The sequence below is a fragment of the Sphaerodactylus townsendi genome, linkage group LG10 (genome assembly GCF_021028975.2).
Source record: "Sphaerodactylus townsendi isolate TG3544 linkage group LG10, MPM_Stown_v2.3, whole genome shotgun sequence".
NCBI classification, from domain to species: domain Eukaryota; kingdom Metazoa; phylum Chordata; class Lepidosauria; order Squamata; family Sphaerodactylidae; genus Sphaerodactylus; species Sphaerodactylus townsendi.
This window is the reverse complement of record NC_059434.1, coordinates 695,572-723,474: the sequence shown is the minus strand read 5'-3', so window position 1 is coordinate 723,474 and position 27,903 is coordinate 695,572. Positions and strand designations below refer to the sequence as shown.

General features: G+C 48.4%; 2 protein-coding genes across 4 annotated transcripts in view; one reads left to right on the top strand and one right to left on the bottom strand.

Annotated features, from left to right (window-relative positions):
* Nucleotides 1-22,856, bottom strand: part of FOXM1 (forkhead box M1) — a 48,244-nt gene extending 25,388 nt beyond the window's left edge. Inside the window, exons 1-5 of one of the 3 annotated variants that reach the window (XM_048508802.1) lie at nucleotides 21,466-22,856; nucleotides 17,308-17,888; nucleotides 5,692-5,837; nucleotides 5,374-5,577; nucleotides 4,538-4,666 (exon numbers count right to left, since the gene is read on the bottom strand). In XM_048508802.1, coding sequence (XP_048364759.1) covers nucleotides 4,538-4,666; nucleotides 5,374-5,577; nucleotides 5,692-5,837; nucleotides 17,308-17,842 — 1,014 coding nt within the window. In that variant the 5' untranslated portion in view covers nucleotides 17,843-17,888; nucleotides 21,466-22,856. The remainder of the gene's footprint in view (nucleotides 1-4,537; nucleotides 4,667-5,373; nucleotides 5,578-5,691; nucleotides 5,838-17,307; nucleotides 17,889-21,465) is intronic. The other 2 variants (XM_048508803.1, XM_048508801.1) reach the window with 2 other exon arrangements.
* Nucleotides 19,878-27,903, top strand: part of TULP3 (TUB like protein 3) — a 39,529-nt gene continuing 31,503 nt past the window's right edge. Inside the window, exons 1-2 of the mRNA XM_048509530.1 lie at nucleotides 19,878-19,952; nucleotides 20,850-20,855. Of these exons, the coding sequence (XP_048365487.1) occupies nucleotides 19,878-19,952; nucleotides 20,850-20,855 (81 nt within the window). The remainder of the gene's footprint in view (nucleotides 19,953-20,849; nucleotides 20,856-27,903) is intronic.

Genomic DNA, 27,903 nt, shown 5'->3' with positions numbered 1-27,903 from the left:
AAGTAACTGAGCCCGTGTTAGTGGGATAGGCTCCCATAGGGAATGGATCCAATTTATAATAGCACCTGTGGCAAAGTATCCACTGGCCCTGGAGCTGAAATGGTTGGCAACACATGACCCAGGTATTAAGTGCAGCCAAGGGATGATTGCAAGACCCATGGTTGGAAAGCCCTGGCGAAAGGCAAGTGACCCCAGGCATCAGAACCAGTTTAGGCTGGGATGACCAAGGAAATGCTTGAGGCCATTCCCAGAGTACTTAAAGGAGGTGTTTGAAGAGACTGAGTGTGACGCTCTCCCTCAACGTTGCGTGTCGGACTGGTATTGAGCTGGTGGAGGGGGTGAAGCGTCCCAAAGGGTAGTTATACGCCATGAGCCCAAGAGAGTTGGAAGTGCTGAAGGAACTCATAGACTTGAAGGGGTGGGGGGGGAGCAGCTACATTGGACATTTGAGTGTCAACAGGCTTTTGAAGACTTAAAAAAACTGTTCACCTCAGGGCCTATTTTGCGCCATGCAGACCCTTCCAAGCCATTCATTGTGCAGGTCAGTGCCAGCGATGTGGCCGTGGGTGGGGCCCTCCTCCAGTGAGGGGAGGATAGTCGGATCATCCCTGTGTGCTTACTTGTCTCGCAGGTTTTCTGAAGCTGAACCGAATTGGGCAGTGAGCGGGAAGGAAGCTGGAGCCGTTAAGCTGGCACTGATGGTGTGACACCATTGGCTGGGGGGGGGGAGGGGAGGGAGGGCTCATGCCCATTTGAGGTGTGGACTGATTATAAGAATTTGGAGGCATTGAGGTCCTCTGAGAGACAGAATGCAAAGAGTTCTTCTTCAAATTTAATTTTTTATCCATAATATCTCCCGGGAAAGAGCAATTTTTCTGGCTTATCCCACCTTCCAGAATGACAGTAAGCGAGAGAAGGTGGTCGGCCGTGTTCACTCCAAAGAAGTTGGGGCTGGGCGTGATGATCCGTGGGCAAGCTCAAGCCCAAAGAGTTGCCACCAAAGGGGGTAGGGAGCCAAACCATTCCATGTTGAGAGCCAGGGTGGAGCAGATACAATTAATTCAGAATGCCCTGCAGGGGGATAGGGCAACAAAGGGAGGTGGGAGAACCAGGGTGGACTGTTCTGAGGCTCTGCTTTCTGTTTGCCATGACTTCAGGTTTTCTGGACAATTTGGATTTGTCAAGACTTTGCCTTTGACCTGCAGACAGTTTTGGTGCAAAACTCTGCAGAAAGATGTGGAGGCCTCTGTGCTGGGGTGTCCTGTGTCACTACGGCCAAACGGGCCTGGAAAAAGCCCATGGACTTCTTAAACCTTTGAGACTCCTGGTTGGTGATTACCATGGATTCTATAATCAACCTGCCCCCCAGCCAAGGGAAAACAGTCGTCTGGGGTTGGGGGTGGACACTTTTTCAAAACACGCCCACTTTGTGCCATTAAAGCAGCTCCCCACGATGCAAAAGCTGGCTAGGCTGTTTGTAAGGTTACATTAAGTTTCAAGCAAAATAATTTCTGACAGAGGAGCTCAATTTGTGTCCAAGTTTCTGAAACTGTTAGGTGTTGAGCAAGGATTTGTTAGGAGCTGGACCGCAGTCTACGGCAGTTGGAAGAGTTGGGAAGAGCTGAATGGTGATTGGTGGGAACTGCTGTTGTTGTGTTGCTAGGCTACCATGTTGGAGCCTATAACTGTTAAAGCAGAAGAGCCTGATCACTGATTGGCAGTGGTCGTGACAGTTGGCATATAAAGGGGGGAGCTGAGGGGCGGAGCTCTCAGGCCTGGCACCTTGTGCCTTGGATTCACCAACTCAATAAAGCCGATGAGAACGAAGCAGCGTGGTTGAGTGGAATTGATCCTAACATTGTGCCACAACTCCTGATAAAGTACCCAGCATCGCTTAAAGTCATGCCTGGGACAGAATCGTATTTTCGCTACCAGGGACTCTCGCCAGAAGGGTGAGGGACCCCGGTGAACAGCTCCTCAATGAACATACTAACGGACACTCCAGCCCGCCGCATGTCTTGGACGGGGGTGGGGATGTTGCGTGCAGAGATGAATGACAACCATGCCCAACTGACAGTCAGTTTGGCAGTGGCTCAGCCACTCACAAAAAGATCTACATGGGAGACGGAGAAACTACAGAGAGATTACAGGGCCCTCCAAGTGCACACCGAAAGTGTGAGTTGGGAGAGAGATCAGCTGCGGGAGGAGCTGGGAGGGTTTCAGCTTCAGGTAGCGCTTCTTCTGGCCAAAGGAGCAGCGAATCCCCCTATGCAGAGTGAAGCTGCAGCAACGGATGTTGCCATGACCAGGAAAAGTGAAGAAACGTTCCAGGGGGAAGCGCAACCATGGAGGAGGCAGAGCGCGCAGATAACTGGCGGTAACGGCCCCCAAACCCAGGGTTCCGAGGGAAGGAGTGGGGAATGCCCTGCCCAAACCCCAGGTGCCATACAAAACCCCGACCTGCGATTGCCAAGGAAGGGGCTGAAGGCAGAATTTGCAGGCGATCCAGAGGAGCTTGCCTTTTTCATGATTCAGGTTGGATCATTTATGGACGTGTATGGGTCAAGCTTTAGATCGGAACAGGAGAAAGTCTTATGGAGGGGGACAGTGTATATTTGTTGACTAGAAATCTAAAAGGCCTCCCTGGGACTCACAAATTAGAGGCCAGATTCATTGGACCTTTCAATATCAAGCAGGTGGCTAACCCAGTGGCTGTCGAGCTGGATCTACCTAGGAACCTATCCACCCGGTTTTTCATTCCAGCTTGCTAAAAAAGGCTGCAACTCCGGATTGCTGGCACCCATCCCGACCTCTGGCTCAACTATTTAGGGTCAAGGATGAATACCACCAAGAGGTGCGCGACATTGTGGACTCCCGCATGCATTGCAGCAAGCTGCAGTACTTGGTAGCATGGGCCGACCTTCCGGATGGGTTCAATGAATGGGTGGTGTCTGAACATGTCCTCGCTTCACGAATGATCAGGAACTTTCATCGAGCTTACCCGGACAAACTGGGGGGACGGGCTTAAAGGGAGCGGAATGTTAGGAGCTGGACTGCAGTCTACTGCAGTTGGAAGAGTTGGGAAGAGCTGAATGGGGATTGGTGGGAACTGTTGTTGTGGTGTTGCTAGGCTACCATGTTGGGGCCTATAACTGTCAAAGCAGGAGAGCCCGATCACTGATTGGCGGTAACCGTGACGCTTAGCATATAAAGGGCGGAGCTGAGGGGCGGAGCTCTCAGTCCTGGCACCTTGTGCCTTGGATTCACCAACTCAATAAAACCGTTGAGAACAAAGCAGCGTGGTTGAGTGGAATTGATCCTAACAGGATTAAGCTCTGCCCACCATCCACAAATGGTTGACCAATCATAGAGGGTGAACCAGGTGCTTGAACAGTACCTGAGGTGCTATATCTACTGTCATCAAGACAACTGGACTGACCTTCTGCCATTTGAAATATGGCTACAATAATGCTGTGCATCAGACAGTCCTCCTTCAATGTGGAGGGGAAACCGTTGCCATTGCTTGAGCGGGAGGGGCCAAAAGACTTGCAGAACAGATTGGAAAACATTCAGAAGTCTTGGCCTCATCCCCACAAGGCTCTGGTTGAGGCCAAAGAGACTTTTAAGTGTCAAGTCAACAAGAAACACAAGGATGTCTGCTTTGAGTAGGGGGTTTGGTTTACATTTCCACCAAGAACCTGCGTTGTGCGTAGCCAAGCCACAAGCTGGGCGAGCATTATTTAGGGTCCTTTAAGATGGTACAAGCTATAAACAAAGAGACTTCAGAAATTGAGTTGCCTAAAACTTACAGATCTGTACACCCTGTCAATCTTCCTGAAAAAAGCGTTTCCTGTGGCACCCATGAGTGGTGGTGCCTCCCACTTCTTACTGATCAACATAGTTGACCACATAGTTACCCACATCCTGGATTCTAGAGTGCACTGTGGCTGCTTGTAGTATTTAGTTGTTTGGAAGCATTTCCCTGAGGGGGAGAATGAGTGGGTTAATGCCTTGGATTTCAAGCCCTTTGTTTGGTGCATGAGATTCTCCACAAATATCCTCAACACCCTTGGGACCCCAGGAATGGAGCAGAATGCCACGATCTGGCCCTGGTCTGCCCAATCCTGTCATGTCTCCCAGTCGAGAGGAGGGATCCTCTGTCTGGGACTGTTCTGCTTTTTAGTGTCACTCTTAGGCATGGGCTAATTAACTTGTTAGGCAGCTGCTGACTTCTACACTTCAAAGGATTGAGGAGTCTGGGTTGTTTTGCTTTGGAGAAGGCTGTGCCTTTGTCTTCCCATGAGAATGGAGGGGTGCTATATCCGCCTTGGGAACTGGCACCAAAAGGTGCTAAGTGACGTAGAAGCAGGGTGTGTGTATGTAAATGGAGTGGGGGTATAATGGAAGCTGTTTTGACCTTTAATCCAAAATTCTGTCAATGGAGGTCTAAATGCTTAATCCTGATGCTGTTTTCAATAAAGGAAATCGTTGGAACACCAAGTCTCATTAGTGAACAGTCCAAGGGCAGGACACGTACCTTAAACACCTGGTCCAGCGTAAGGTAGCGGTTTGCTTCAGGGTGAATGGTCCAGAAGGAGATTTTGCTGTTGGCGGGTGTCTCCCGAACAAACATGTCATGAAGAGAAAGATTGTGCCGAATGGAGTTCTGAATCAGAAGGGAAGAACCTTTATAGTTTCCAGTTACATGATAGAGGCAGAAATTAAGGACTCTCAGAAATATCTTTATACATCTACAACCGAATTCAGAATCAGCACACGAAAACAGTTCTGCTATTGTTGACTGTGAATGATTACGAAGCTGAATGTTTCCCTCTTGGAAAGTAATCTCTGGAAACACACACACACAAAAGATATCTAGCAAAACCAGAGTGCTTATCCTTCCTGCTGTGAATTAAGCCAAAAATCAACACTCCAGCCATTAATATGAAAGAGCTGGTTCAGGCATGCACCTGCTTCCTTTGGGAATTCAGCACTTATGAAGTGAACGGAGAAATATTGCGTCTGAGACAATATCAGACAACAATAAAATAGTCTCCAGTAGTTAAAAGGCAAAATATCACAGAATGCTGCAGTCTCCAAAAGACCACCAATCTTTAGTTCTCACCCACCAACCTATCATTCATCCTCATATGCCCACATACTCTGATGTCACCAGAGCGTGCTGCTGGAAAAGATCCCGTGCCAGGCAGCTGAGATTCTTACTGTGTCCTGGCAGCACAGGGTTCGCTTTGCAGCTCTGTCTCTCCAAATCTGCTTGCATAAAACCAAGGTCAGTTGGGAGATACACACTTATCACTGGGCCAGTGTTGCAACCATAGATACCCCCCCCCCTTTTAAAACAGGGTTTGTTACCTTCCAGCCTGGTTTTGCCACATGCTTAAAGTAAGGGAAATGGTCCTCAATCCAGGAGTAGATGTCTTTCAGTGTCATGCGCTTCCTCTCAGTGCTGTTGATAGCAAACTGGATCATGGCCATGTAGGAATAAGGGGGTCGCTCAGTGAAGGACTTCGGCCACGAAGCAGTAGAGGAGGAAGGCCCGGGACCTTCCTCGATTGGCTGAGCAGAAGAGAAGGGAGCCACATGAAAGGCGCAGGGTCCACAGATCCCCTGCCACAGAGGAGGACCAAGGCGGTGGCGTCCCCGCAGCCCAGCTTCCCTTCCTTTGCTTACCTCAACAGCTCCTTCCTGGCGGGGGGTCTGGTTCTCCTTCTCCATTTCCTTTTTCACACTACAGGGGCTCAGGTCATTGGAGCTCATGCTGCCCAGCCACTGGATGTTGGTCAGGCTGTTGTCCAAGCTTGGAGCTTCCCCACTGCCTGTAAGGGGAGAGGGGGCAACGGCTGGCAACATCACAGGTCTTGTGCTGCAACCCCAGAGGAGACACAAGCCTGCTCTGGAGGGGGGCGCAGCCATTCAGAGGCAGGGCTTCAAACAAGATGGGAACCCCACGTGAAACAGAAACCCCTCAGAAGCACCGTAAAAATAAGATCTGTGCTTTGTATATTCCCTGCATGATGCAATCCAATCCACAGCGTTGGCTGCCGGCGTCTGAACTGGCCTTGCTCCTACGACTGATAGGGGAGGACTTACATCTCTGCCAGGAAAAGCTGCTCCTGCACCATTTTTCCACTTGAGTACAGGAGCAAGGCGGGTAAAAGAGAAAATAATGGCAAAACTCAAGATTTCTAAACTGTCATGCCACAATTAGGGACAGCACAAAGCATAAACGAACAGACATCCAACCAAATAAAACACAGTCATTAATTCTATTACAAAACCTCTACTCCCTGACCTCAATGCAAAGATTCACAAAACAGCTCACAACAACAAATGTACAAAGCAGCACATCAGCCTGCGAAATGTTTCCTCTCGTCCCAGTAAGACCCCTGGTCTGACAAAACATTTCAGTCCCTCCAAATGTATAGCATTTTAAAGTCTCAGGACTTCCTCAAATTTTGCAGTGGAAAAACAGAGACATTTCGGAAGCCTCTTCCACAAAAAGCTACACTGCAGAAATATACAGGATTTCCAAGATTTGTTCAAAGTAAGTAATTTAATCAACAATTAATATGCCTTAGTGTTAGTGGTGGGATCCAAAAATTTTAGTAACAGGCTCCCATGGTGGTGGGATTCAAACTGTGGCGTAGCGCCAATGAGGCTGGGTGTGGAACGATGGGGCGTGGCCGGGCATTCCTGGGCGGGGCTGTGGCAAGGACGCAGCCGCTGCGTCGGTCCTTGGGCGGGAAACGAATGCACGTAGGCGCAGGCTGCCACGCACGCCGGGGCACCTCCTGCTAGACTGCTTCAAGTTCTGCGCGCTACTGCTGAGAGGAGGGGCGTAACTAAGGCAAAAATCACGTGGCAAAATCACCAATTAGTAACCCCCTCTCGGCACACACAAATAATTAGTAACCTACTCTCGGGAACCTGTGAGAACCTGCTGGATCCCACCTTTGCTTAGTGTGTTTAAACCGCCTTTTGGATACACACTTTAATGTGGTTCACCACTGAAGCTAGAAGCAATACCGTAAGGAGTCCAGAATCAGTCAGGAGGCCAAACACCTACCGTGTTTCCCCGAATATAAGAGAGTGTCTTATATTAAGAACATAAGAACAAGCCAGCTGGATCAGACCAGAGTCCATCTAGTCCAGCTCTCTGCTACTTGCAGTGGCCCACCAGGTGCCTTTGGGAGCTCACATGCAGGATGTGAAAGCAATGGTTTTCTGCGGCTGTTGCTCCCGAGCACCTGGTCTGTTATGGCATTTGAAATCTGAGATCAAAGAGGATCAAAATTGGTAGCCATAAGATTGACTTCTCACTCCATAAAATCTGTCCAAAGCCTTTTAAAGCTATCCAGGTTAGTGGCCATCACCACCTCCTGTGGCAGCATATTCCAAACACCAATCACACGTTGCGTGAAGAAGTGTTTCCTTTTATTAGTCCTAATTCTTCCCCCCAGCATTTTCAATGAATGCCTCCTGGTTCTAGTATTGTGAGAAAGAGAGAAAAATGTCTCTCTGTCAACATTTTCTACCCCATGCATAATTTTATAGACTTCAATCATATCCCCCCTCAGACGTCTCCTCTCCAAACTAAAGAGTCCCAAACGCTGCAGCCTCTCCTCATAGGGAAGGTGCTCCAGGTCCCTCGATAATCATCCTTGTTTGCCCTTCTCTGCACTTTTTTCTATCTCCTCCAATATCCTTTTTTTTGAGGAATCGCGGCAACCAGAGAGCGCTGGACACAATTACTCCAAGTGCGGTCTCACCACTGCTTTATATAAGGGCATGACAATCTTTGCAGTTTGATTATCAATTCCTTTCCTAATTATCCCCAGCATAGAGTTTGCCTTTTTCACAGCTGACATACATTGAGGTTGACGATTCCCACATGGAACTATCAGCAAAGACGCCCAAATCCACTTTTCCTGGTCTGCTTGACTGAAAGTAAGCACTGACCACGCTTGTAAGCGATGTTATGTGAAGTTTGGATTTTTTTGCCCCTATGTGCATCACTTTGCATTTTGCTACAGGTGATGAACTGCATTTGCCATTTCTTAGCCCACTCCTACCCTAATGAATTTATCCAAAGAGGTCGGCTTTGGAGCTCTTCGCCAATCCTTTGTGGTTCTCACCACCCTACCATAATTTTGGTATCATCTGCCAAACTTGGCTACCAGCTACCCACCCCTACTTCCAGGTCATTTTATGAATAGGTTAAAGAGCACTGGTCCCCAAAAGAACAGATCCTTGCCAGGGACACTCACTCCCTACATCTCTCCATTGTGAGAACTTCCCATTTACACCCACTCTTTGCTTCCTGTTTCTCAACCAGTTTTTAATCCATAGGAGGACTTCCCCTCTTATTCCTTGATTGCTGAGTTTTCTCAATAGTCTCTGGTGAGGAACTTTGTCAAAAGCCTTTTGGAAATCCAAGTAGACAATGTCCACTGGTTCCCCCTTATCCACATGCCTGTTTACACCCTCAAAGAACTCTAGCAAGTTTGTAAGACAGGACTTACCTCTGTAAAAGCCATGCTGACTCTTTCTCAGCAGGTCTTGCTTTTCGACATGTTTTATAATTTTATCTTTAATGATATAATTTTATCTTTAATGATAATTTTATCTTTAATGATTTTATCTTTAATGAGAGGAGATGTCAAACTGACTGGCCTGTAATTTCCCGGGTCCCCCCTAGATCCTTTCTTAAAGATTGGTGTGACATTGGCCATCTTCCAGTCTTCAGGGATAGAGCCTGATTTCAGGGATAAGTTGCATATTAAAGTGAGAAGATCAGCAATTTCATGCTTGAGCTCTTTAAGAACTCTTGGATGAATGCCCAATCTGGGCCAGAGGGATTTGGTAGCATTTAGTTTTATCCAATGGCTGCCAGAACTTTCTTCGCATGTATCTACCACTATCTTCAGCTAGATTTCCCTCGGATTTGCCTCCCAAGAAGCATGGATTTCCAGGTGCAGGAATTTTTCCTCACCTACTCCTCTTGGAGTGAAGACAGATGCAAAAAGGAATTCATTGTTCCAGTTTCTCTGCAATCTCCCCTGTCATCTTTAGCACACCCTTTGTTCCTTTGTCATCCTATAACGGGCTAGCTGGCTTCCTACTTTTGATGTACTAGAAGAGACGCTGTTACATTGTTGCTTCGAAGTGCTTAACCCGATGTTTAAGCAGCCATTGCGTTCCTGCATAATCCTTTTGCCTCCCTGACAGCTAACTTGCTTCTCTTTTGCCACCATTTTGTGATTTCCCTCTCATTATTCTTCATCAGTCAAACTGGACTTCCATTTTCTAAAAGACATTTTCTCTTTTTCTGATAATTTCCTCAACCTCTCTTGTTAACCATGAATTTGGCTGGCTTTCTTTTTTTTGGACTGGAGTTAGCTTGCAGCTTTTCCTAGCCACCTACAGAACACATTCCAGCTGAGCTTTTTTAGACTGTGTTTTAAATAACCTATCCAAGCATCTTGGACAGTTTTGACTCTCTTGATTTTCCCTTTCCAGCTTCCTGCCACACTATCCCCCTCATCTTTGAGAAATTTCCCCTTTCTGAAGCCGAATGATGCTTAACTACATTAGTAGGTTGTCTCACTTGTTACGCGCATGCAGAAGATACTGAAAATCTGACAGCATTGTGGTGGCTGTTCCCCTACTCCGGCTCAACAACACTGACTTCCCGCTTTACCCAGGTCCTGCAAGGTCCCACATAGAAATTAGATCTAAGGATCAGCCTTACTCTCTCTCCTCTGGTTGGTTCCACAACCATCCTGTTCTAAGCCACCAGATCATTTTAGCATATCCAGGAATGTTCTCTCCTTACAATGACCTGAACATGCATTTTTCCAGTTTATATGGGGATAGTTAAAATCACCCATTACCACTACATTTTTGTTTTGGTTGGCCTCTCTAATTTCTTTTTCCATCTCAGAATCCTCTTGTGCACTTTGGTCAGGGGGACTATAATATATTCCTAATATTAAACTGTCCTTCACATCTGGTATTGATATCCACAGTGATTCTGTGGGGGAACCAGCTCCCCTTTCATTGTCTATTTTATGTGACACTGTGCTCTCTTTCATGTAAAGGGCAACACAAGGTACAAAAACTCCACCCCCAATGCGCCCTGTCCTATCCTTCCTATAGAGCCTGTAACCTGGGATAACAGCATCCCACTGGTTCTCCTCATTCCACCATGTCTCTGTAATGCCCACTATATCAAAGTCCTCCTTCAAAACTCTGTACTCCAGCTTCCCCATTTTAGGTCGAAGGCTTCTACTATATAGCATAGAGACACCTGTATACCCTGCCTCTGTCCTTAACCTGGGATTTATGTGCTTTACCCCCAAGTCTTTTGTAGACACTATCCCTTGTCACAGGCACATTGCTATGTTCCTTGCTTGTATGTGGTTGATTTAGAAAAACCTCCCTCTCTGTCTGCATCCCCATAGATACTGTATTCCGAACCGAAGTCACCTCAGCTCCTGTCGGCTTTCCCCCAGGGGTCAGTTTAAAAGCTGTTCTGCCACCTTTTTAAAGTTGAGCGTCAGCAGCCTGGTTCCTCTTTGGTTTTTTTGCTCCCAAAGATGCGCTATGTCTTATTTTCAGGGGATGTCTTCTTTTTCTGTGTTCGGTTCGTCAGGCATGCTTCCAAACAAAAACTTTGCTACGTCTTACTTTTGGGGGATGCCTTATATTTTGCACTTCAGCAAAAACTCTACTACGTCTTATTTTCCGGGGATGTCTTATATTCAGGGAAACAGATGCCCTCACTAATTGCTAATGCTTTCTTCATGGTTACTTACATGTTAAGTAGAGTAACTTGGTCACAGTCTGGTAGATACATCTACCACCTTCAGGGATCAATGGACAGATCAGCAGAAGAGAACAAACAGTTTCAGTGGTGATGGGAACAAAGGAATCCTTAAGGACCAGCTACTGGGCAGCAGGAATAGTGAAAGGTGAAACTGGCGGATGATCTTTTGTAGACAACAGCAGTGCCACTACAGCTAACCCTGGCTAGTATTGTGCAGAAGGCGGCAACGGAAAACCACTTCGGACCAACCCTTACCTTGAAAACCCTGGGATGAGACAATCTAAAAGGATAGAAGAATCAGTGCTGGAAAATGGCACTCAATCCACCCCTGGGGAAGAGTGGAGGGCAAGTGAGAGCAGCAGTATTCTTAATGATGCAACTTGTCTAAAGCCAAAAGGACCTCTTGACACAAATCAAAGGAGGCACTGAGGCTAATTCAGCTGGAAAAATCAGAAGTAGCAGAAGACGTGATGAACCAAGCTGGGCACAGAATATTATTTGAAAACACAGAAATTCTGGACTACTCTGACAACCAGACAATGTCGGACTACACAGAGAAACCACTGAAATCCACAAGCACATGGACAATTTCAACTGAAAGGAAGAAACCATGAAAATGAACAAAATTTGGCTGCCAGTACTGAAAAATGCTAGAATTAAGACAGTGACTAATGAACACCACCCAGACAAGGGATGTCTCCAGGCAGTAAGCAGTCAAATGACTAGTGAACACCACCCACCACTCTAGACAGTAAGCAATCAAAGGGATCAAAAGGCCAGGCTACTACAATGCAGATGCCCTCACTAATTGCTAATGCTTTCTTCATGGTTACTTACATGTTAAATGGGAGGATCCCACCCAACACATGCAAATCAAGATTGCTAATTGCACCCTTTACACTTGTTAACAGTTACAATATTCCACTTGCTTTACTACCATCAGATCCTCTGAAGATGCCAGCCACAGATGCAGGCGAAACATCAGGAGAAAATACTACTAGAACACTGCTATACAGCTGGAAACCACACAACACCCCAATTTAAGGAAAATTCCTGAAGAATTTAAATTCCTAAAGAATTTAAAGACTGTGTAAAGAACTAAGAGAATGTAAACCAGAAGAACTATGGGTTGGAACTAGAGGTCAAGGGTTCCACGCAGACCACTCTGGATTTCATCAACCAGAAGTGTTTATTGAACTGGACACCTGATGCCTGGCTTTGCACAAGCCAGTTCTGAAGAAATCCCCAATCCCCAATTCCCCCCCAGTATAATTTCACTGACACCACCCCCCAACCTGTCCCATTCCCACGTATGCAAAAAGCAGGAAAAGTGTGTGAAAACTGATGTCTCCCTCCCAAGATCAGGAGGGAGATAAGGAGCCATCTGGCTAGAAAAAGAGAGCCAGGGATGCTACTGCTAACTATGTCTTAAGCAAGCCCTTCGGGGATAGGGCGGTATATGAAATTTAATAAATAATAATAATAATAATAATAATAATAATAATAATAATAATAATAATAATAATAATAATAATAAAGCAGAGCAAACAACAGAAATGCCCCAGTTCAAGATGACTGTTAGCATCCCGCTAAGAATTATCAGGGAAGAATGTGCAAAGACTATTCCTGTAGCCAAAGAAAATGAAAAGCTTCAATGAATGATTGAGAAAACTCTTCAAAATTGCTGAAGATAAATGAGAAGCAAAAATAAAGATAACAGAAATGGAATAAAAAGTCTAAAAAAGGCAATGAGGAAGTTAACATTGCTGACGACTTTTTATCCCTTGACTCCATCATCAATCAAAAGGAAGACTTCAACCAAGAAATCAGAAAGAGATTGGGAATAGGAAGGGCAGCCATGTAGGAGCTAGAAAAGATTCTTAAGTGTAAGGCTGGGTCACTGGCAACCAAGATCAAGTTAGTTCATTTCACAGTATTCCTTATTGCTGCGTATGGGTTTGAAAACTGGCCACTTGTCAGGTCTGCACCATTCTTAGCCTGGCAGCTTGCACATCCACACCAAGCCCACAGCTGGCCCAGCCATTATCATTGCCCGAGGCGAAGGAGGCCTCCCCATCGGCATGAGCCCAGGGTTGAAGGGGGACAAGCTCCCCCTCCGGGCGAAGGTTCTTGTTGGTTGCACCGACATGAAATCAGTGGGCCACTTTGGGTTAGTCAAAACCTTACAGCTGGCCCTCCAACAGTTTTGGTGGCAATCTCTTTGTAAGGATGTGGAGGCTTATATAAAAGGGTGCTCCACTTGCATCATGGCGAAGCATGTCCTGGCAGGCAGCCAGGCTTGCTTCAGCCCTTGCCCACACCCAAGGCCCCATGGAAGGTGATCTCAATGGACTTCATCACAGATCTCCCCTCCAGCAAAGGGAAGACTGTCATGTGGGTGGTAGTGGTGGAACTCTTCTCCAAACAAGCTCCCTTTGTACCCTGTGGGGGGATCCTGTCAGCGCAAAAACTGGCAAAATTGTTCATACAGCATATCTATTGCCTCCATGCTGCCCCGCTCAAGATAATTTCCAACCAGGGTAGCCAATTCGTGTCTAGATTCTGGAGGCAGTTTCTGAAGCTCTTGAGCGTCGAGTGAGGCCTCTCATTGGCGTATCATGCCACCACAGACGGCCAAACTGAATGCACCAATGGGGGTCTAGAGCAGTACTTATGCTGCTATGTGAACCACCATAATGATGATTGGGCAGACAATGCCGTGCACTCCAGCATGGGCAAGAGCCCCTTTTCATGTGGTCTACTGTAAGGACAGCAAACCTTTCCCTCTGACGGGAGACCTCCTGCCCGATCTCCATGAAAGGGGGGCAACCATCCAAGCCTCCTGGAAATCAGTACAAGAGGCATTGCGGAAGGTCCAGGAGGACTACAAGAAGCAGGCTGACCGTAAACGCCACCCCATGTCTTATGTCATGGGGGACTATGTCTATGTTTCCACAAAGAACTTAAGGGGCCTTCCAGGTACCCGCAAGTTGGAGCACAAATTCATTGGACCTTTTACAGTGGTGCAAGTGATAAATCCAGTGGCAATGGAGATTGAACTGCCTAAGAACTTATGAGGTGTGAACCGTTTTTCATTTCAGCCTTCTCAAGAAAGCAGCCCTGAACGACGGTTGGCATCCAGCCCCAAAGCCTTTGGAGCCCCGCCTGGTGAAAGGCAAGCTGCATCACGGAGTCGCCAACATCCTGGACTCCCACCTACACCATGACTGGCTACAGTATCTAGTGGCATGGACTAACTTACCTCCCAGTTTCAATGAGTGGGTCCATCATTCTCATGTGTGTGCCCTTCGTTTAATAAAGACATTCCACAAAGCACACCCTGACTGCCCAGGGGGGAGGGGGCCTTAAGGGGAGCAGAATGTCAGGCCTGCACCATTCTCAGCCTGGCAGCTCGCAAGTCCACTCCAAGCCCACAGCTGGCCCAGCCATTATCATTGTTCGAGGCGAAGGAGGCCTCCCCGTTTGCATGTAACTAGTCAATAGAGCGTAAATGTTCACTCTTATTTGCCTTCCTCTGAAGGAGTGAACCGCCTGTCTGTAAACAATGCTTCTGTTCCCACCATCCTTTATAATGCTGATATTATGGGAATGCGAAGGTGGGGGGATTATGGGTTGAACCATACTGTAACTTACAGGTATATACCAGGAGGCCAAGAGGAGCCAAACTTTGGATTTTACATTGCTTATCTGAGTCCCTGGAGCTGACAACCGCAGTTCCAATAAAGCTCTTGAAACCTTCTTGAGTCTTTTTTGATGACCGAAGTTACAGACCCTAACACTACTGAAGAAAGCCAACATGAAGACAGTAGATCTCTTTGAAGCATTGGAAGAGAATGTTATGGACACTGTGAAGCTCCAAAATCAGTGGGTTCAAGATCAAATCAAGCCTGAACTCCCACTAGAAGCTAAAATGGCTAAATTGAGGCTGTTGCACTTTGGCGACATAGTGAGAAGACAAGAGCCACTGGAAAGACAATAATTCTAGGAAAGGTTAAAAGAAGTCGGAAAAGCGAAGATTGACTTTATAAAGGAAGTCAAGACCCTCCGTTTGCAAGACCTGAGCAAGGCTGTTAATGATGAGATGTTTTGGAGGACATTGATTCAGAATTGCCATGAGTCAGAAGCAACTTGAGAGCACTTAACACACAGAGTGAGTTTAATAAGTTAAGAAACTATTAGCTCTTTATGTTGCAAAGTTTAAGCTAATATCCAAAAATGCTGGTAGTCTTACCTACTGTGTCTCTATGAGAGAGATTCTGGCCAAATACTACTTCTTCAGTTCCTTCAGTTTCAAGCCTTGTCCCCTCACTTTTCTGCCCACAAAGGACAAGGAACTCACATGTGGCCGTCATACTTGCATGTGGCCTTGTTTAAAGGGGTTGCTACCTGGCAAAGCAGCTGCACATGCCAAGCCCTGGGGAAGGAGGGGGGACAACACCACGCCAGCCTCTAAGGATGCTTGCAGAACTGCTTTAGCCAGGTGACGGCTGCATTTAAATAACACGCTATCCAAATCTGAAGGCTCAACCCCCCCACCCCCCTGCGCCGCATTCCACACAAGGCCTGGCGTATGCGCTGCCCCAGGTCTTTCAGCCAATGAATCAAGGACTGCACGCAGGATTTTCTGAGAACAAAGTCGGTGTTCTCCCTGTTGAAGGATCAGTGCTCTCCTCAAGGAAATGCCAGCAACAAATGGCTGAGCTGCAGCAGTTTGGAGTTTCCTGGGGTGCAGGGGTTCTGTTTTGGACAGTATGTGCCTGTCAAATCTCCAGTGAAAGAAACAACACCTTGTAAAGAACAGAGGTTTATTCAGGCAATTCTTGGGAAAAGCAAGAATTTACTTTTCTGCATGCAAACATCAGTAATAAGAAGTGAGGAGACACCCCTTGAACAGACAGAGAAATATGCAATCAGTTTGATAAGTGCAAAAGTAAGTTGGAGCTGACCTTGGCCAACACCTGGTGGTAAGCTGCAAGAAATGAAATACAGACCAATATTTCCAATCCCCCATAAGCCCAAAGTGCTAAGCAGCCCCGGCACCCCTACAGCATCCTGACAGTGCCCTCACTGCAAACGTACTTTGATTCTCCTTCGCAGTAAACAACAGAAGTTTGTGATACTACAGGGCTTTGTCTCTCATTGTTTTCGGGGAAAAACATTACATGAAGTTTCAAACTATTTCAAACAGAAAACCATGTAAAGGCAATTATGTAACACTCATCTGGGAGGCTTCTGAAGAGCAGAAATGTGAGGAGGAAGTACTGGAGAATGTTTGACTGGGAGGTTTGTTCTTCCTGGCTGCAGATTCTTTTGCAGAAGAAAAAATAGTCCTTGCAGAACTGATGTGTGCTGAGCTTAGCTCTTGGGGGCGGAGAGACAGACCGTGTGTGTGGGAGTGACGGCTAAGAGAGGTGGTGTTCCGGTTGTGTGCTTGCAAGAGGAGCCACAATTACACACACAGTCAGTTTTGAATGGGGCTTACAACGTACATAAGATACAAATCTAAGGGCACCTTGAAGACAATATTTGGTCTCAGATAGAGATGACAGTATGGCCAGTTAAGGTGCAGCGGTTGAGAAAACTGCATGATTCCATATTAGAATATAGCTCTGAATAGATATGGGAACTATCATTCATTTTTACACACTGCCTTTGTCAACACCATTATTTTGTGCATGATTGAACATGGTACTTTGATACAAGAGCTTTTATGGTTCACTGAATGACTATCATCAGACTTTCAAAGAGACGGGGGAAGCAGGGCTAGAGAGACACTTGAACCCAGGCAGTGCATTCTACAACAAAGGTTTGGCATGTTGAGTTCTGTGGTGGAGGAATATACAATCTACTAATAACTTTTTGTGAGACAGAGCGAAGCAACATTTATTTCAATTTGAGATTAAGATGCACAGTCTACTCTGTCAGATCTAGGTGGTGCCACTGGATTTTGATTTATTTTGTTACACCACCAGATCAACATAACAGACTAAAAAAATCTCAGTGTTCTGCTTATGTGATCTGAACAACCCATAGAACCTGGAAAACCCTCCATTTTCACCAGTTCATTTACACCTGTTTCCTTAAATTACTGAAGCATCATTTTTTTTCTGAATCAAAATAAGAGGCACACCAATCTTATATCCCCAAAAGCTTTATTCTTAGCATGTGAAACTATGAGAATTATCTGCCTTCCAAGAGGCCAGCCACACTGCCTCTGCACGTGCGGTCCAACAGCCTCTTTGGGGATAGCAATTGATTTATCTGATCATATCCACTCACAAGGACAGGTCATGTGAAAGCCCCCACAGGCTCCCAGATCATACCCAGATGTAGCACGGAGGTCTGTGGCTCACCACAGTAGCCCTTCATTCCTGTTCTGGGACATAAGCCTTGCTTCTACTTCTCATTGCACATATAGAAGACAAAGATCTACATACGGTTTCCAGTCTGTTCTTGTCGCTCCATAGATTGCGATTCCAAGGCCCAAACTGCTGTTCCTTTCATTGCCCCAGAGCTTGATCCCGCATCCTCTTCTTCCTGGACTTTGCGGCAGGGAGAGTTGGGCTTGTCTTCCGATCGTAATAGCTGGGGAACGTCTCTTGCTCCCACAGCAGGAGTGTTGCTACCACTACTGATAAATATACATTTGTTAGGCCTGGAGCTACCACCTTTGTTTTCATTGGCTGCCAGCGCTTCCATGATAGTTTGGGCATCTGTCCCTGCAGAGATGGCCAGTGCTTGAGTGTCTGACACTGTAGGATGGCTCCTTATCTTATCTCCAGAAGGGAACTTCTGGGTTCCAGGTGTCTTGCTGCTCAGGCTGTGCTCCCTGGTCCTTGCATGCTGGTGGCTAAGGGACCCATTGCCCTGTCCATCAGAGTCCTCTCTGGCTAGAGCAGTAGATGGATCTCCAGGCAAGAGAGGCGGTTTCCGTCTCTTGAGTATCAAGGGCCTATGAGGGTTGCTCTTCATCCTTGGCCAGTGTATTCGACCTCCATTGAAGACACATGAACAGACCCTACAAACACAAGGAACAGCATTTCAGGACAACTTACCATACACTTGTTAATCCCAATGAGGACCCAGAGCATTTTTTAAAAATCTCCTTCTCCATTTTATCTTCACAACTGGTGTGAGGCAGGTTAGGCTGAAAGAGGATAGAAGAGAGCCCAGGCTCACACCGTGAACGTACATTCTGGGATGGGGGATCTGAGATGGTCTCCCAAACACTAGTCAGGCACTCATACGTCTCCTATGGAATGTTTCTATGAAAGAATCCCAATTTATAGCAAAGGCTGTCATGAAAAACCTTGACTTCTGTGGTAAGAATGCAATCAATGCATTTCAAACAACCGACAAAGAAATGTATAAACAAGCAAATTGTTGTTGGCTGGTAACTTATGCAAGCTTCTTTATATCCTGGCAACATGAGGGCAGGGATGTGAAGGGCTGAGGGAAAATCAAGAAAAAAATTGGAAATTTAGGGAGTTCTGGGGAAAAAACCTCTGCAATGAAATATTTCCTCTTTTAGAATGAGTGAGATACTTTCAAAGACAAGGTAAGTATGCTGTAGACATCTATAGCTCCTAAATACCAGATGCATTTCTGCACCAAGAAGGATACCTAAACTCTGTGTGGGAATGCCCTTTTGACCCTGTGTTAGGCCTATTCACTTCTCCCTGGAACCACTGTGATACAGATAACTAGATTATTGCCCTGTAGTTTTGGAAGGAAAAGAGAATTCAGAAGAATGTGGGAGCAGAAACTGAGCCAAAGCTACAGAAGATAACTCTGAAATTTCATTGAAAATTGAGCTCATTCTAATTGGTAGTCACAGCAGGAAGAAAACAGCTCCCTTTATTATTAAAACTGCTTTAAATTCTGACCACTGGATTCAAGAATTTGTTTCTCCTGAACCTGGCAGGGCAGGTTGCAGAAAGTCTCTTGAAAGCCTAATAGAGTGGGTGACTAAAAATATTTATAACAGTAGCAGCAAAAACTATAATAAAATATGAACAAAAATTCAAATGCCAGGAATGCAGGGCAAGCTGAGGGGGGCCTGTCATCTGGTTTGGGGGGAGGGAGGGGGCTTGGCATCTGGTCATGGTATGCCACCCACCCTGTGGAGGATGGGGGAAGGGAGTGCTCATTTGCTGTGCCTCCCACTACTACACAATACACGCAGAAGAGAAGAAAGCCCTTTCTGAATGCTGTTGGGACATCAGGAAAAAACTGTCTCCAAGATATCTGCAAAAAAGGTACTCAGTGGTTATTTGCTTTCACAGCTGTTTCAGGGAAAGCAGAAGTAATTGATCAAATGAGATCGGCAACCATAGGAAACCATGTTTGGGCTGTAAAAGGGAAATAAGGCCCAGAGCTCATGAACAGCCACCATAGGAGACATTTATTAAAGGAACTGGACCAGATAGGAATAAAATGCTATCACTAGTTCTTTTTATAATCAGATACATCATCAGCAATGTAAAGACGAATGCTAACCTGCTCAGGATCTAGTGCAACTGATATGTCCAGTCATAGCCTCTCTGTAGCTGTTACAGATGCAAGCCAGTAGACACCCGCAACATTCCATGGAGGTGATAGTTTGTCTCCTGTTCTAACATACAGAGCCACTCCAGGTTTCTCCAGCATCCCATGAAACAACCTCAAAAATACTGCCAGTTCGCTTCCCCTTAGACTTAAGCTATGGTGCTCCCCTTGAGCTATATACATTTACTGACTAGTAGTAAAGCGTATCCCCATTTTGGATACACACTTTAACGTGGCGAGGGAGCTTTTGTGTGTCAGCAAAGCTGGGAGCAATACCATAAGGCACAGATGTCAAACTTGCGCCCCTCCAGATGTTATGGACTACAGTTCCCACCATCCCCTGCCAGCATCATGTTGGCAGGGGATGATGGGAACTGCAGTCCATAACATCTGGAGGGCTGCGAGTTTGACACCTATGCCATAAGGCATCTAAACTCCAAGCAGAGTCACTCAGGGCAAAATGGTGAGAGCTGAGCCACCAGACGAAGATGCGCCTACCCCATTCAGGGATGAGCAGCCTCATAAGCAGAAGACAGTTCCGAGGGCACGGAGGAGTTCTCAAAGGCTCACTGCTGGGCATCAGCATCAGCAGTAGTGGAGGATGACACCGGCAGAGGATCTTCCATAGACAACAGCTGTGCCACTGCAGCTAACCCTGGTTAGTACTGCACAGAAAGCAGCAATGGTACTCCCCAGGTCAGGTGGTACTTAGCAGCTACTGGTCAAGAGCAGAGAACAAGTGCGAATAGTGCTATCCTAAGTAACGTGACTAGACTGAAACTGAAAGGATGTTCAGTTGTTGACGTAAATGGATGCAAAAAGAAACTCCAAAGCCATTTGATGCAGATAATAGGATCATGGAATGTGAGATGCATGAATCAAGGAAAACTTGAAACTATAAAATGGGAAATGGGAATGTGAACTAAAGTAGGCTGGAGTAGGACATTTTAAGTGTTTTACTCAAAGAATGACAACAGAAGAAATGGAGTTGCTTTAATAGAGAGGTGACATGTAGCACATCCAGTCAGGAGTTATAATACAAAGACTGACTGAATAACATCAGATTCAGCAAAAGCCTATCAACATAACCAACATAAATGGAATCAAACATCTAAATGCAGCATTCCAGCAACCTGCATGCAGAGACTAAGAGGACTATTATAATAACCAGTGTAAAGAAACAGAAGAGAACAACAAAAAGGAAGAACAAGAGATCTGTTCCACAAGATCCAAGAAATGAAACAAGATCAAAGCAAGGATAAGCATGCTGAAAGATCAATGTGGAAATACATTAACTGAACAAGGCAAAACTTTAAAAAGTGGGAACAATATACTTCCAAGGAGAATCTTTTGAAGAACCTACAGTTTTAGAAAGTGAAGCTGCACTGAGACCAACTGAAAGAAACAGTGGGATAACAGTGGGATATCATAGGAGCAGGTGGGATATCAATAGAGCCATAGAAACAGTCCATCAAAATCTTGACAAGAATATGCCAACAAATACAGGAAACATAACAATGGCCCACAGACTGGAAATGGTCAATTTACATTCCAATTCCCCCACAACGAGACATCAACGATTGCAGCAACTATTGGAGAAAAGGAACGTGTTCATGTTTTGGTTTAGAACTGCAATTACTTGTTTAGGATAAGTCATTTCTCCCCACCGCACATACACAACCATTGTACCAAATCTCTCAATAAACTCTATATTCATTTTAAATGCCATCTTCCTTTTCTTACTGAAGACTTACTACTCACAGCCACCTCTTTAGGTTAAAGACCCCAGTTTTGTGGCACCCTCTGCAAATTAATTACCCAGATTAATCTGAATGTATGGATGGATGTTGGTGGGGTGTGACCACAGGCAACTTAGATAGTGGCGCTCATGTGTCTGAGGTGTGGCCATCAGTGACATCTGTCACATCAAATGTGAAGCTGCCCTGAGTGCCCCTGAAATCCATAAGGGGCCAGGCTTAGAACTGCAAAAATCCCAATAATTTTGAAGCCATCAAAGGGGAAAAAAAACACTTTTTGTCAAAACCCACCAGTGAAAATCCGGGGGGGGGGGGGGGGCGGAAATACGCGCCCTGCTTCCTGTTCTAAAACTCCTCCGCCGATTTTCCAGCTTTAACTAATTCGTCGCGTAGTGCACAGAATCGCCACCTCTGACATTTTTAGGAAGTTTATAAATTGCAAATGCTTTCGTGCTGTCCGAGCAGAACTGGAGCCACGCGCCACACTTGAGCGAAGACCGCCGGCCCCTACCTCCGTCCGCCTTCTTCCTTCTGCGCCTGCTGGCCGGCCGGCTGGCCGGCCTCCGGGGCTTCTGCGGGGTTTCCGGCCGCGCTCTGCCCCAGCCGCTCCGGGAGAGGAGGCGGCGGCGGCGGCCGGCCAGGAGCAGAGGTGCCAGCCGGCTCCCTTCGCGCGCGCAGCCTGGAGGGGGGCGGGAGGGGCTCCGCTGCGCCGGCGGGAGGGAGGGAGAGACCCGGGGTGGGCGGGGGTCAGGCTGCCGGTCGACCCGGCCGGGAGAGAGGAGACCCTGGAGCCGCCGGCGGGACTGCCCGGCCCTACTTACCGGCGCGCCCCCGCCGCCCGCGGAAAGCCACTCCCCGCCCGCCTGCCCGCCCGCCCCGCTGCCCCAGCGTTTTGAATTTGGCGCCCGGCAGGCTCGTTGGGTGTGACGTGGCCGCCGTGGCCAATGGGGGCCGGCCCTCGGAACCGGGCGTTCCCGGCCAGGGCCGCGCCGGGCCAATCGGCAACAGCAGGCCTGGAGGGGCGGCCCCTACTCCGCCGGGTGACGTAGATACCCCGCCCCCGCGCAGCCCGGATCCGGCAGCAGGAGCAGCCGGGCAACGCAGCGCAGCCCGCGGAACCTCATTCCAGGTCCACGGAAAAGCCCCACAAGGACACGCCCGCCCCCGCCCCCCCGCCCCAGTGGGCTCAGGAAGCGGACTGCGCGCCCGGCCTGTGCCCCCCCCCCCCCCCATGGACACGAAACGTCCCGGCAGCTCCCAGGTTCGCAGCCCTGGCGGGCGGGCGGGGCGAGCGCGCACTTGGGGAATGCGCCGCCTGCAGGCCATCTGCAGGGCCCGTTGGCTCCCGCCCGACCCGGAGTGCAAAGTCTCCCCCTCCCCCCCCGCGCAAGCAGAGGCCCTGCGGCGTGGATCAGCAGGGGGCCATGGGAGGGCCACGCCGGGACCCCCCCCCCGCTGTCGGGCCGCGGGAGGGGGGCGTTGGGTGGAGGGGGGGCTCTCCAGGGCGGCACGTGGCGAACCTGGGGGGAAGGGAAGGCTCGGGCTGCGCCCCAACTCCGCGGCTGCCCCGCCCGAAAGGCCTCCGCGGCTGCAGGCAGAGGGCGGTGTGGGGAGGGGGCGGCCGGCGGCCGTGCTCGGAGGCGCCCTCGAGTCCCCCCAGGACGAGCGAGGCGCTCCGCCCCCTCCCGCCGCCTGGGCAAGGGAAGCCCCGCCCCCCACGCGGGCTCCGCCTCCAGAGTGCCTCCCCGCCCCCTTGCCCGGGGCTCAGTGATTGCCGCCGCTCCCGCACCTTCCGAGTAGCCTATCAGAGGCCGCGATGTTGGCCTCGGCCAATGGCGGAAGAGCTCCGGGCTGGTTGCTAGGCTGGCGGCTGCCGCAGCACTCCCCCCTCGGCTCGGTTTCCATAGCGACAGCGGGATGGCGGACACGCGCGGGATGGCTGTTCCTCGCAGCGGGGCCGGGTAAGGCCGGAGAGGGGGGAGGGGGCGTGATTCGGCGGGGCGCCCTTTGCACCTGGGCAGAGGCACCGCTTGGCCGCCGTTCCTTCTCCTCCGCCGCGGCGGGGTGCGCGCTGTTGGGTCGCTCTTCGGGCGGGGGCCTGGGCTGGCTGAGAGGCGCTGTCGCCTCCGTTGGCCGCCCCGCCGGCTCCTTCTCCGCCACAAACAGTCCCCGGCGGCGGCGGCGGCGGCCCCGGGAGCGCACGCCCTGGTGCCGCCCCTCCCTGCTGTGGGGCGGTGGGCGGCGGGGATGCCCAGCAGCAGCAGCAGCAGCCGTACCCGTGGGACTTGCCGCCCTGGGCTCTGCCGCCCGCCCGTCCGCCCGTCCGCCCGTGAGTATCGCAGACACGGTTGGAGCTTTGAAATGTGAACGTTCAAAAGACCCGTGTGCGATTCCCCTCCACAGTCCTCGGGGCAGAGGCCACGGCGCCCCCACCCCCACCCACGGCGCGCCTGCCTGCCTGCCTGCCTGCCTGCCAGACTCAGGTCGCCCTCTCGGTCCTCTGCACGCGCCATCGCCATGGGAGCGCCTGCACCTGTGCACGCCAGGGACGCCCCGCTGTGTGTGGGGTGCGGCATGGCGGAACCGCCATAGAAGATCTCCAAGCTGGGATAAGTGGGCGCAGCGTGGCGGCACACGCAGTGGTGGGATTCAGCAGGTTCGCACCGCTTCGGCAGAACAAGCAGTTGTTGAATTATTTGAATCCCACCACTGGGTACACGTGTATATGTGTGTGCGTGCATGCAGGCGCGCTCTCTTCTTGCGCCTGCAACACCCCAGGCAAGAGTGCTTGGAGCAGTTTGCAGGATCTCCTCCCCCCCATTATATAAGGGCATAGCTGGGGTGGGGGGTGCACACAAAAATTAGGTTAGTTTGTGGTTTTTGTATTTTTAGTGTTTTTCAGGTTTTTGGCCTGCAGGGGGCGCAGTTTTTAGGCTAGCAGCACCAAACTTTCAGGAATTTTTCGGGAGACCCAGGTTTGGAGCGGTTTGGTTCAGGGGGTCCAAAGTTATGAACTCCCAAAGGGGGTGCCCCCATTGTTTCCAATTGGTGCTAATAGGAGGTGGGGGCTACACCTTTGAGGGTCCATAACTTTGGACCCCCTGAACCAAACTTCATCAAACCTGGGTGGTAGCATCAGGAGAGTCTCTTAAAGATATCCTGAAAGTTTGGTGATGCTAGCTTAACAATTGTACCCCTGACAGCGCCTAAGGCAGCATCACCCATGGCACCAATCCACATTGTGTACACCTGGGCATGGGTGCCTTTTAAAAGTGACTGTTGACATCCAGGGTGAGGCGTAGAGGCCTGGGAATAGGGGAGCCCTCTGATTGGCTGAGGCAGCCCTGCACTCGGGTTGGGTGAAGTAGATCTGATGTCGCCAGGAGGGAGGAAGATCTCTCCTTGCCTAAAACAACCTGAGGGACACCAGTTTTGCCTGTGCTGGGCCAAAATCTCTCTAGGGAAAACCCTGGCAGTCTGTGTGTGATTCTGGCTTGCCCTACTGCGGGGACAGCCCTGCTTGCTGTGGTTCAAACAAATGATATGCAGACCAGACTGTATTGGTGGTTGGATTATTGAGGGACTCAAACTGAAGAGCCATAGATATAACCAGTTAGAGATATCTCCTTCAGGAAGAGGGAAGAAGAATCCTAAAGACCAGTTAGTCTGGCGCATTGGGTTTTTCTTTTCTTTTCCTCAAGAGGCTGTTTTATGTTCTGTTGCGAGGGTTTTCTATATGCAAGGGCTGAGTGAGGGTACCGAAATTAATGTCCCACACCTGATAGGACCCTGTGTGTGTGAGAAATAATCCATTAGCCAGAATAACATCTTATATAAGGAACTGTACCATCTAAGTAACTGTACTATCTCAAACACCTAAGTTTACTGAAATGAAAGAAACTTATGTCTGTGCCTGAGAACAAATACTGCTTCTTCCCAAATTTTTCTGTTGTAAATTTATTTCTGCTGCCATCCATTTCTTTGTCCAAGTTAGTCATCTTCCATTCCCATCTCCCTCTGTTAAGTAAACCTTTTTAATCTGTTAAGTTGTCTCTGCCTCAATATTATTATTTTGGTATGCCTTATAAAAGAGGTTTGGCAAGAAAAGTTTTAAAATAACAGGCTTCTTTTCCCTTCTGGATAATTACAGGGCTGAGGGAAAGTGCTTCTTGTCTCCAACCACTACCACTGCTTCTAAAAGCAGCTCAGTTCCTGGTAGGAAAGTCTGACAAGCCAGGTCAGAGAGTGGTGTCCCTGCCTTGTTGTTATTGGAAGGTGGTGGTAGTGAGGGTCTGTCGCTGGCGCTTTTGCCCAAACATCAAGTAAAGCAACATTCACCTTTCGCTTGAAAAAGAGCCCTTATTGTATCAGCAAGTTCCTTACAAGTTCCTTCCTACAATCATGGCTGGGTGCTTTGGGGATGGTGTATGTGATGGCCTAACAACCCCCAAATGGCAGCAGAGATTTCACAGCATGGTCCCAAGAGTAGTGAATATCTGGAAATTCCCACACCTTCATAGCTTGAGCAGGTACCCCGCCCCTCAGTGCCTCCTCCTTTGCACTGATTCTCAACTGAGCTCAGTGTCTCCTTGAGAATGTTACATATTTCTATATGTTTTAGCAGTTAGAAGTTGCTTTTAAAATTGTGTCCTAGCTGTGCCCATGCGGATTCTCTGTGTAGGGTTTTTAAAAAGAAGGCAAGTCTCTAGCCCAGGGGTCAACAACCTTTAACACCCAAAGAGCCATTTGGACCCGTTTTCCACGGAAAAGAAAACACTTAGAGCCCCAAATACTTGTTGACATTTAAAATGAAGATAACACTGTATATATTGTTTTTTACATTTATGTATTGTATAAACAATTATAGTGTGTTGCTTATGAAATCCATGAAGTCCTACAGAGAAAATTATATTTTATTTATGTAAAGAACACATTTTGAACTCTTAAAAAATAATAACAGACTTCTATGTCTGCCATGGAGGGTGGACTTGACAGCCATATTCCTGACTGAGCATGGCCCCCGCCCTGGTCCCAAAAGCTACCACTTCTGAGAATCTACCCTCAAATGTCCTGGGAGTTGGCAACCCGCGACAACCATGGCTGAGGATCTGCCAGGAAAGCCCCTGAAGCTCAGTGGGGCTGCTGGGGGGGGGGGGGTCTGCAACCCAAGGTGGCGCTGATGGGGTCCCCCATGTGGTCCGCCCCCCAAGAAAGACCTGGGGGAGGGAAAAATGAGGCCACCCAAATCAGGGTCAACCCCTGACCCCCCATTCAAGGAGGGTGGACTGAAGTTAGGATTGCACTGAAAATCTGCGCTCCTGCAACTCCCTTCCATTTCCCGCCCTTCGCTGCTCACCTGTTCAAGAGGATCCACCAGCGGTGCTCCGCCCCCACCATACGCCGGCATCAGCCAACCAGGCAGCTGGGACAGGGAAGCCGGAAGTGGCTTGGGATAGCCGTCTCGGGCTATGCCTCTCTAGGATTGGGGACTCTTTCCCATTAACCGTTAGGGTGATTTTCCGAAGGAGGCTGAGAGGACCCAAGCCACGCAGAGCCGCAGTACGAAAGAACCGCATGCGGCTCTGGAGCTGCGGGTTGCAGACCCCTGCTCTAGCCCTTTTGGTTGTGGAAGTATAAGTGGAAAGGTAGTGGCAGCACACAACCAAAAAGGACAGAAACTTAAAAAAGAATGAAAACTGGGAACTAGCATATTGACTGTTGGCTGCTGTTGAAACTACTCTGAAAAGCTAAAAAATCAGTTTTCACCAAACGAAACAGCAAACATGTGGAAAACTCTCAAAAATATCACCGGTTACAGCAAACCACCTTCCCAAGCTGAAGGAAATCAGCAATTGGCAGACGACCTGAATGTGTTCTACTGTAGGTTTGAAAACAATCTACAGTCACCTTTCTCCACAACCTCTATCTCAGACGCACCAACAATAGCCAAACTTCCTACAACTGAACCCATTTCATTGGGTTTACAACCCCTGGTGATCTCAGAAAAGGAAGTGCAAGATCTATTTCACAGACAGAAGCCTGGAAAAGCACCAGGCCCAGACTAAGATAACACCTTCTTTGTAAAAGTCTGTGTGCTGTCCGAAAAGAATTGGTCTCCCCATTTTCACCCCAAATCTTCAACAAATCACTATAGAGATGTGCTATGTTCCTTCCCTGTTTCAAACACTCCACTATCGTCCCAGTGCCGAAGATGTATGCCTTCCATCAAGGAACTGAACGACTACAGACCAAGGTTGCTCCTAACATCTGTAGTTATGAAAACTTTTTTGAAAGGCCTAGTGATGTACCATTTGAAAACCATCCACGGATCCACTGTTGGACCCCTTGCAATTTGCATACCGAAAGAACAAACAGATCGACAGACGATGCTCCATTAATATGGCTTTGCCACTATATCCTACAGCATCTTGAATCGCCGTAAAGAACCTATGCAAGGGTCCTAACTTTGTTGACTTTAGTTCAGCATTCAATGCTTATCAGGACCGGACAGTTCTTCTAACCAAACTAAATCAGCTTCATGCAAGTACCTGAGCATATTTTGTAAAGTGGATCACAAGCTCTCTAACAGATAGGAAACAGCAGGTGAAGCTAGGAAAAGGTACATCAAGACACCTGTAAAATGAGCACAGGGGGGCCCCCCCTAAGGCTGTGTACTTTCACCACTTTCTCTTCTCTCTTGTATACCAATGACTGCATCTCAAAGCGATC